The sequence below is a fragment of the Macadamia integrifolia genome, chromosome 6, assembly GCF_013358625.1.
Source record: "Macadamia integrifolia cultivar HAES 741 chromosome 6, SCU_Mint_v3, whole genome shotgun sequence".
NCBI lineage: Eukaryota > Viridiplantae > Streptophyta > Magnoliopsida > Proteales > Proteaceae > Macadamia > Macadamia integrifolia.
The window spans coordinates 9,020,886-9,031,983 of record NC_056562.1 but is presented as its reverse complement, the minus strand read 5'-3'; the positions used below and the strand labels follow the sequence as shown (position 1 = coordinate 9,031,983).

Genomic DNA, 11,098 nt, shown 5'->3' with positions numbered 1-11,098 from the left:
TTTTGTCATTTGCTTCTAGTATTTGAATTTCTAGATTTAGGCTATTTAGGATTTTCAGCTTTTTGTCATTTATTTTTTAGAAAAAAATTGGTGTAAGCTTATGTACTCAGTTCTTTTTATATAGGAAAATTATCTTGTACCACCCTAAAATTGAAAATAACTTGGAGTAACACCTAAAAATAAAAATAATGTCCAGTAGACCCCTCTTTTTCATAAAATTATATCTAAAAACCCATTCCATTAGGTTTAAGATGTTATGTGATAATGTCATCGGTCATTTTTTCACTAAATGGCCAATCTACCCTTATGGGTATGTTAAGTTACTACAATGACTTTCGCCCCCAATTAGAAAGTTGTGGCTATCTCGCTGGAGCTATAGCCAGCGCAGGCAAGGGTTTTGTTGAAGGTGTCAAGGCGTTTAAGAGGGAGATAGCTTGAAACTCCAGACCAATCGCATCCTCAATGCCTTCGGCCACTCTGGCTTGGTGTTATTGGCTTGTTGTACGCGGGACTGGAGAATGGGCTAGTTGTCGTCAGAGACACGGATGACGTCGTGAACAGTGTCTTGGTTGATCTTGGTATCAGAGCCCTATATAAGGCATCATCGGGGCCAAGGTAAGCTGCTATTGCCAACGCTATTGGAGGGCTGATGGTCAGAGCTGTGGTTATTGGGAGGCAGGTTTTGAAGAGATATGTTCCCATCTAGGGTTTGATCTCCTCCTTCCTTCTTCCTCCTTTGTGGGTATTCTTAATGAGTTCTTAGATTTGAAAATTTGAAATATACATGTCATTGATTTCTATCTTTCCCCCTTGCATCTCCATGTAATTTGTGGAGTGCGTGGATGTTGTTGAATAATTGAGCCATCTATATACGGGAAGAAACATTCTATTCTATAAGTCATACTAAATTTTTATTTTGAGAACCGAAATTGGAATCTCCGTTGTCCCTTCCAAACTCATCCGACTGGTTGGTTGCAGGTTAATTCCTTTCTTATTGTTCATGATTCAAGGTTCTTACCAATTAGCCCCCCCCCCCCCCAAAATAAGATCAAATAAGATAAAAACTAGCTTTCTGCGGTTGTTATGATTAAATTCATAGAATGAAAGTGCTTTTCTGGGCTTAGATAAAGCTTAAATTGCAGAAACTATCTTCTCTCTCTCTCTCTCTCTCTCTCTCTGATGTTGGGATGGGGATGGTTTTCCTATGCAGGGAACCTGTTTTTGTTTCCTTCTAGTTATTGATACTTGGACCTTCCATGTAATGGTTTGGAAGAAAATGGGTGCTTTTTTAAAATTTAAGTATAAGGCTAAAAGGGATATTTCTCACTTTCGGTTAACGGTGTTACAAATTAGGGGTGCAGTAGATATTATTTTATTTTTGGCTGTTACTCCAAGTTATTTTCAATTTTAGGGGTGATACAAGATAATTTTCCTTTTATATATAATGAAACGGCTTTAACACCTATACTTGTCTCCTAATTGTGAAATTTCTATTATTTATTGTCTAAGATTTTTATTTAAATCATAATTTCCCCAAGTCATGGTTTAGTTGAGATTATGAGTTAAGATAGAGCATCGCACTCTGATACTAAGCTGTCACACCCCAGTTCTAGTAAACCCAACTTACCATTAGGAATACCAGTGGTGTAAGTAAGACGCATACCCATCTTACAAACCTACTAGGATCTCTGATAGCAGTACCTTGACATTCTCACTTTCACAACACAAACTAACCAATAGCAGCAGAATCAGAGTATAATAGCAGAATCATAACTTTAAGATGGAGAAACATCTAGCGATATCATATAAGTAACCAAGTTATTCTATTACAATTATCCCTGACTTATAAATAAAGTCCAAAGTATACCATCAATAATTTTGTATCAGAATAACAAAAAGTAAGTTGTACATCTCATGGTGCTGCATAAGCATAGTAATCATAGGCACAATCTTGATCATGCTCCTCGGCCTCTAGCATCCACCAGTCACCTACGCCATAATCAGGCCCCGTTAAGGTCAAGTCACCACCAAGCGGCACTACTGTACCTACATCATCATCTAAAAAGGGGCATATATATAGGGTGAGATTCCAACTTGCTTAGTGAGGGGTGGGGTTCATGCACAATCAAGCACAAGCATTCACATATATAATATTTGATGATGACATGAATACAAAAATTAAACACATAGTCCATGATGCGAATGATGCAATCCATTTGATTATTAATCCACCTAACAATACAACTAAGTCTGGTAAATGTTACTACGGCACATTAGGCTATATCCCTTGTCTCAGAATCGCCATCGACTACACAGCGATACAAACCCTAGCCAATATTAGGACCTTGTCGGTCCCAGAATGCGTCCATCGGTCACCCAGCAAACCCCTGATAACCCCCTCCTGGATGTCATGGCATCGATATCACCATCGGACATGTCGGACAAGTTCCTGCCTCTAGTAACAATCACATCGTACCACCGGTGTGGCATTCCGGGAAGGTTCATCGAATATACCACCATTGGGTTATCCAACACCTTACCCCCTGTTGGCAAGGGGACGTAGCATAGAGAATGTCACCTAACCACAATATCCTACATTCCTTTCATAATGATACAGTTAGTATGAACCACACAACACCGAGATCACCATCGGCCATGAAGCGGGTCCATTTCTATGTATAGTCCAGGGGTACATGATACCGGGAACACATCAACTACAAAGGTGTAACCCATGACTATATACCTATCTAGTATGCATAGAAGTTGAGTATGGACTCTGCAACACCGAGATTCCCATCGGCCACTAGTCATATCCATTTTCAAATGAAGTCCCGGAGTACAAGATACGGGGAACATATTGGCCACAAAGTATAATCCGCAACTACAACTAATTCTAATGCACAGAATCAATGCATGAATGCTTCAAACAAACAGCAATCATGATACCGGTACCTCCTCGACCACACCAAATTCCATCTCAGAACATACATCTTATATCATTTCCATCAAAATATAACATGTTATAGAACATCATCATCATTTAAGCAATTTAAATAATCATGTGAAAATCCTATACATGCGAGCAGTTCTATAATAATTAAACATTCCCAAAATAAAAGTCAACCATCCCTTACCTTAATAGTGTCTGTCAAATTATGTTCGAAGTGTGTTGACCGATTGTTCAATTCACTACCTGCCTCAAGGAACGCACGCGTCTCTGTCCTAGGGACAAAGGTACTCGAACGTCAATACGTGTCGAGAACATCAAAAGGGGCCCACAGGGGTTACCCTCTAAGGGTAGATGTATTGTCAAATTTTGACAGTCCAGAGTGTCACCGGATTCAGTCACCAGAAACAGAGTAAAAATCCACTAGATTCATCAGATGTGAATCTGGTGGAGCAAACAAAGAGCTCATAAGAGCTTCCTATTCACCAAAAATAACCCACCAAATTCAGCCCCAGGTGTTTTCGGTGGCTGTTTCTGGTGGAAACACAAAAGGTGCCTATGTCCATTGGGGCTTTTTTGCTCAAGTCCGATCGCTGGGACATGTTCTGTGGAGTTTTTCAGGGGTATTCCTAGTATCATTCCAAGCTAAAGAAATCTTGATTCCATTGGGCCATTTGGGAGATACATCTATCGAACGATCGAAACCCTAGATGGTCGTTTGGTCAAATGGGTTGCTAGAGCTCTCCGACTTGGTTTGAGCTCAAAAATTACACCGGGGAGGTGAAATACACACTCCTCAAGCTTGGGGTGGTGTGGAGGTCAAAGTTCACATACATATACACCTTTCCCTAGCTCAAAATGAAGAGAGAGTGATAGGAGAGGTGGCTCTTACCTTCGGCAGGGATTCCGACAACTAGGCGGGTAACTGGCACCAGGGTGAGCTTCCTTCCTCCTTCTTCCCCTTCTTCTTCCTTCCTCTTCCTCTTTCTTCCTTTCTCTTCTCTTCCTTCCCTCTCCCACGACTTGTACAAGTGAGAAATGAGGAAATGATTCCTCATTTCCACTCATATAGTAAGTTAGTTCCTTAGGGTCTGTTTGGTTGGTCCTAGTCCGATCTAAGTAGGTTAATCCGACCTTTAGGACACATAGGCCCGTCTCCGTGGACTCATACGAAACACGTCACGTGAAAAATATGGGAGGGTATGTGTGCTCATCTAGGACTGTTCCCAATGCGGGAGGTAGGGTCCACGGGCATCGGAGCCAATTCAGCAGCACAGATGACCACTGGATTCAGCCCACCGGATTCAAGCCCAGGTGCTTTCGGTGGCATATTTTCAATGGTCAAGACAATTGCTGTCTTGATTGCTTGTTGTCCACCCATTAGTCTTGCACATGTAGTTACCCTAAGCTGCGCTCATGATCTTCTGACAGTTTTGGTGCATGCCGGGATTCAGGTGTGGGGTGTCGGGTCTCTTACCGTCTGGGATTGGAAGGTCTGAATCCCCTCCATCTGGATTGGCAAGTAATACACGAGCATATGGGGTCATCTTTCCCCCTTCTACAATGGGTATCCGCGAGCCAAAACCCGATGGTACTTTCCAATTCCAGTCCGAGACCTATCACAATAGTTTAAATTAGACCGGGTTCGGGCACAGGTGTAACACCGCATTTTTAATTTGCAATCGCACACTGGGGAACTTTAACTAAAGATTTTTTTTGAAAAATCCACTAGTACAAATTATTCACCCCCTCTAGGTTATTTCAGTGCAGTATCGAGAAAATTTGATATGATACGGTTTTGGCTCAACATAGTTTTGTTTTTATGTGTATATGGTCGGTAATTCGGTATGATTTCATATTCGATACAGTATCTGGTAATCAGTATGATTTGTGTAATTCGATACAATTTGGTACATACATGACATTTTTGTCTTCAATACCGATACCATACCAAGAAAAAAACCAATTTCCATACTGATTTCATACTGAATCTCCTTCGGTATGGTTTTTGTATCAGTACCAAATCGACATCCTTATTATATGCTTATCTATTGTTAAGAGGCTAGGTGTCACACAATTGTGATCGTGTGTGGATTTGATTGAAGACAACCAGACAATTGTGCATGGGAGCTTGGGTGAAGGTCTACAAGCATTTGACTATGTACCTCAGTGACGATGAGGTTTTGAGTCGATGACGCAAACAAGGGATTTGATAAACGAATGAGTTGAAGTAGCGTTTTTGGGCTCACGAATTCATTCCCCAGTGAGTGGTCATCGTAATCCAACAGCTTGTAAATCTAAAGATGTGTGGACCCCCAAACTGGACAATTTCAGACCCCTCGCCTCAATCCCAACTCATCCCACCCTTCCAATGTTAGAGACCTAATCCTTGATGGAGATAAGAACCTCCTCCCTAATTCACAATATCTTCCATAGGCATATAGCTGAGTCCATTTCCTCCATACCTCTAAGTTCCAATCCCCATGAGGACTTTCTCTCCACCTTTCACACCAAATCCGACAGGATCACAAAATTGGTGGCTTCTTTCATCTCCTCCCATTCCAATTACATCACCAACCCTTCCATCAAAATTTAGAAGACTATTTGGAGTCTCAAAATTAACCCTAAATTTAAGCATTTGCTTGGAAAGTGCTCAAAAGAGGAATTCCCACCCTCTAAAATTAAACCCCTCCTATCAATAGATGATTGTTGCAACCTCAGAATCTCATATTGGTATCTCTTCTTATCTTGTAACTTCCCCAGAGAATCTGGGCTACAAGCTATTATGATCCCATACTAGTCATATGGTGGATTGCTCCTGCATTGGCTTCATAGGAGAATTGATGTGGGTTGATATGACATTAGGTTTCCTCACTTTGTAAGCAGATTTATGAGATTGAGTTTTTCCAAGTCCAAATAAGTGGTATCAAAGCAACTAATCTTCGACCCACCCCGTGCACAGAAGGGCTACTTGCAAAACTCAAGTGCAAAGTGAGATATACTTAGACAGGCTATCTAATCCGAAGTAGATCACCATGGACATCGGTTCAAAAGCATAGTGGTATGTTACGATCCCATATCAATCATATGGGGGACTGATCTCACGTCAATTTCACAAGAAAATTGATGTAAGTTTATATGGTCTTGGATTCCCTCACCTTGTACGCCAGTTTATGGTGTCAAATTCTTCCATATCCGTATCACAAGCACTCTTGACCTCCATACTAAGTTTATTCACATTTTTTTTTTTTTTGCAAAGAGTTTATTCATGATTCAGATCTTTATTCTTTGACTGAAAATGTTATTAACAGTCCTTACCTTAATCTAGGTGTTGCTTGTGTAACAATTTACTTCCTATGGCAGACCAGAAAAGATAAATTTTCTAAAGAAATGATCCCAACCCCTACCAAATCCTAACTTTCGTTAACCAATGGGAGAAGGTCTTGAACCTTCATTCATCCAACATGAACCAACCTCACACCATAAGCCACAAAACCCACAACCCCTGGAATTCTATCATAGCCTTCCCTTGTTAGACAAACTTATCATTACTTCGCATGGGAGCTTTGATCACAATACTAATGGAGGATGGGTAGCAGTAACTTTATTTAACAACTTCCACTCGTCCATACCAATTTTTGCCATACTGGTTCAACACAAGAAGCCCAAACAAGCACGGAGTTGATAGTACACTATCAATTGGAGTATAAAGAGTAGAAATTTGGACCGACTCAGTCGAGATGGTCAATTATCACCCTTCGCCCTGGGAGCTTTTGCCATTTCTTTATGATATTCAGTTCTGTATAAAACAATTTGATTTGGTTTGCATTAAAATGGATAGACAATACATCTATGTAGCTAACCCCTTAGCAGTCCAAACTAGAATAGGCACATGCAGGGGGATGTTAGAAACAATATTGTTAATCTCTATTTCTCTCATTTTTAATAAATCCCTTTCCAAAAATAAAGTAAATAAATAAATAAAAATCATTTCATACAATTACCTGAGTACTTTATTTGTAAAGTTTTTGGTAAAATACATGAATCGCTTCAAGAAATTGCAGCTCCATGCTTCATTGATAGTAAGTAGGTTGAGTGCAGCTGATATTAGAGGTCATCAAGTCAAAGACCTACGCAGCACATGCCACTGATGGAGAACCTATCCCCAGACTGCCACAGAACTCCGGCTCAGAACTACTTGCGTCATCATTTTGACTGGACATGATGATTAAGGGAGTACTTAGTGCACGACCCTCCCACCACTCATAATGTAAGAGCAGCCTTGCCCCCACTTAGTAGAGAGGCTGTTTCTTATCTTGAACCGGCAACCAGTGGATCGCAATGGAACAACTTTTTCATTTTCCGACAAGACATGATAGAGAAAGGAAATGCAACTCAATCTTGAATGTCATGAACCATGAAACACATCTGAAACACACTTGGGATGTGACTATGTGAGAAAATTCATGGCGAGATTTCATCACGTAGAAAAAGGTAGCGGAAGCGGGAATCGAAGGGGATGACGCCACAATTGCGAGAGCCAAGGAATCTCTGCCGTCTCCTAGAAATGCATTGTTCAACAAAGGCTGCCTGTTGGGGTGGAAGGTAACGAGAGATCCACACAGTTAAGTTAGAATCATCAACAAAGTCTCTGGCAAAGCAGTGGAGCATTTTTGGCACCAGGAGCCTCCCCTTGCGGCTCACCCCAACAGAAGCTCGAATGAAGTCACACTGAGCTTCTAGAAGTTCTTCTCTCACATTCTTGGCTGTGTAGATTTTTACCTGCATGACCAGTACTATTTCTCTCAGATTCAATACATTCAACAACTTCCTAATATTAGAAACAAGGAAATCCTCGTTGGCTCAGAAAGTCCCAAGGGCATTGGATTTGATTCAAAAGTGAATTCATTATTTACACAAATAAAAATAAACTAAAAATACTAAACTATTACCGCAGGAGATGAGTACATTCCACAGCTCAAAGCAAATACTACAAGTGGTTCGAAGGTATCGATCGAGAACTTCCGCTGGTCCTCTGATACCTTGAGCTTGTGAAGTGTAAGTACTAATGCCTAATAAAATCACGAAACTTGACATGTTAATCACAGATACGAGTAAAAACTAAGAACTTACATCATAAAAGAATAATACAAATGAAATGCAAGAACATACAGTTTGAGGCCTATGGACTGGAGGCTTCATCTTCAGTATTACATATTCAATAGCAGCAGCATTGAAGGAATGGCCCCCAACAGTGTATGCTGCCTGAAAGGGAAAAAACAAAAGTGCACAAACAAATCTGATAGGGTATACTCTTTCATCAAACTAAAGCTGTAAAATTTTCTTTAAAACAAGAACAATAACTTACTTCATCACTGATCAATGCAAATAGATTACTTAAAGAGAGAAAGGAAGAAATGAACCTCTAGAAATCAATTAGAAGTCCAACCCATCCTCTAGATCATGGACCCAAACAGCTGAACAATAGGGCCATTTACGTTAAGAACCCCCATGGGCTAACCTCATAAGAATCTAACTGCAAGTCCTTTTGGAATTAGGACTGCTAAAAGTAAAAAAAGAAAAGAAAATAAATGACCGGATTTGGACTCTTCACAGTTAGGACAGGAAAACTTCCCATGAGTGAACCCACTCCTTGAGTTCTAACCATTTGGTTATGGATTTCTGCCTAAAAAACTCCTTTCCAGAATCAAATGATTGCACAGATCTATGAAGGTTAGATCATGTCAACTCCATCCCCATGCTCGTTGCTAGAGACGGTGGCTCTCGTTTAGTGTCAAAGCCATCAAGCCTGAAGAGGTCCCATACTTCTATGAGAGCCCCCCTCCCCCCGGAGCATCCCCTTGTTCGGATCCCATCATAGAGGGGCTGCTCTCCATGTCCATCCCCAACCATCTCTTGGTTCTTTCCAACCCATTCCGACAAATGATGAGATGTTCTCTCACAAGGCTAACAAAGCCCCTGACCCTAATGGTTTTGGTACGGGTTTTTTCTCTGTTAGGACATTATCAAAGTTGATCTTATAAAGGGAATTAAGAGCTTCTTTTTTTACCCTAGCCAGATCAAAGTGGTAAACCACACCTCCCTCGGCCTTATACCTAAGAAGGAATCTTCCTTGATATCTGATTTCAGGCCCATGTCTCTTTGCAACCTTTTGTATAAGTTCATTGTCAAAGTCCTAGCCAATCATCTTCAGCTAGTTGTTGACTCCTTGGTTAGTGCCAATCAATTGGCTTTCATTTCCAGTAGAAACATTGCTGATGTCATTCTCCTTTGCAATGAGATTGTCAAAGGATTTGATAGGATACCTCACTCTTTTGCAGCCCTTATGAAGATTGATAGTCACAGCCTCTGACCCCCCCCCCACCCTCAAGTAAAACTTCATCTCCAAAGTCCTACTCAAGATGTACTTCCCTCAAGTCTTTGTCAACTGCATTCATCACGGCATCTCCACTTCAAGTTCCTCTATGTTGGTCAATGGTAGCTCGGCCGACTATTTTTCCTCCTTTGTTGGTATCCGTCAAGGCTGCCCCCTCTCCCCTTGCATTTCTCTCTGACCCTTGAAGTCCATTCTAGAAGCATCCAATCCAAAATGGATCAGCATCTCATCTCCCTCATATCGAAATTCCCTTGAACTTGAAGTCCTTTTTAGAAGCATCCAATTCAAAACGGATCAACATCTCATCTCCCCCATCCCAAAATGCAAGGCCCTCATGTTAACCCACCTAGCCTTTGCCGAAAACCTTACGATCTTCTCAAAAGTTGATTGGCTCTTTAGTGAGTCCATTCGTGGTGTATGCTTGTTGCAAATGATATTATTCTGGTAGCTGAGATTAACGATAAGTTGGAGTTACGGAGATCTACCTTAGAATTAAGAGGTCTTAAGATAAGTAAAACGAAGACAGAGTATATAAAGTGTAACTTTATTCACTCAAATATTGATAACGAAGTGGAGAAACTTGAAGAGAGAGAGATCTCGCAAAATGACTTTTTTAGATATCTAGAATCAATCATAAACAAGGAAGGTGAGATAGAAGATGTTTCCCACAGAATTAAAGTGCGATGGATGAAGTGGAGAGTTGCATCTCAAGTGTTGTGTGAACATATTCCTCTAAAGCTTAAAAGAAAATTCTATAGGACAATCGTAAGACTGGCTATAATGTATTTATGGGGTAGAATGTTGGGGAGTCATGAAACGTAATATAGATAAGTTGAATGTGGAAGAGATGAAGCTGTTAAGATGGATCTGTAGCAAAACTAGGAGAGATAGACAGAGTGAGGAATGACCGGAATAGAGTTGATTTGCGAATTTTTCCTCAATTCGAGACAAGCTCAGATAATGCCGTTTAAGGTGGTTTGTACATGTCAATGGAGGCCTTGGGATGCTTCAATACGGAGGTGTGATCAGATCTAGATGGACAGAGCTAAAAGGGCTAAGGGCAGACCTAAAATGACTATTGATGAGTTGGCATGGAAAGATATGCAAAAGCTAGGCCTTAATCCTAGTATGACATCAAACAAAGCTATTTGGAGGACAAAGATCCGCATTGTAGATCGTTTGTAGGTGAGATGTCATGGAGGTGCTACTTTACTTTTTCCTTGCTTTCTCTTTTTCCCTCTTTCTTTTTCTCTTTTGTCTTCCCCACTCGAGGATCCATATAGCCAATCCCATTTAGTTGGGAAAAGGCCGAGTTATCATTGTCACGTCCTCCTTGCCTCTTGAGAGTTTGTTGGGCCTTCGTATCAACCTCCTCGCATCCCACCCCTTCTTAGTTGGGGTCTGATGTAAACTAGGCTCAACTCATTGAGATGACAGGGTTTTCTCTTGGTTGTCTACTAGTCAAATACCTAGGGCCAAGGAATAAAGTATTGATATTAATCTATGTATCGGTTGACCAAATTTAAGATCATAGTTGTCAAGGCGCCGCGAGGCATTATTTGCCTGGATCCTATATGTCACCTTATATTTTTTTACATTTATGCCATATATCATTTAAGTCATTTTATAATATATACATATATACTCACAGATCCATGTAGCCGACCCCATTTAGTTGGGATAAGGCTGAGTTGAGTTGTGGTTACTTATAGGTCATTTACTTAAGATATTATTCATAAATAAGCAAATACCCC

The 11,098-nt window shown here is 40.6% G+C and overlaps 1 protein-coding gene across 1 annotated transcript in view; it reads right to left on the bottom strand.

Moving 5' to 3' along the window:
- Positions 1-1,781: 1,781 nt before the first annotated feature.
- The window catches only part of LOC122081770, a 34,991-nt gene continuing 25,674 nt past the window's right edge, over positions 1,782-11,098 (bottom strand). Inside the window, exons 4-7 of the mRNA XM_042649037.1 lie at positions 8,120-8,212; positions 7,900-8,019; positions 6,952-7,729; positions 1,782-2,058 (exon numbers count right to left, since the gene is read on the bottom strand). Coding sequence (XP_042504971.1) covers positions 7,412-7,729; positions 7,900-8,019; positions 8,120-8,212 — 531 coding nt within the window. The 3' untranslated portion in view covers positions 1,782-2,058; positions 6,952-7,411. The remainder of the gene's footprint in view (positions 2,059-6,951; positions 7,730-7,899; positions 8,020-8,119; positions 8,213-11,098) is intronic.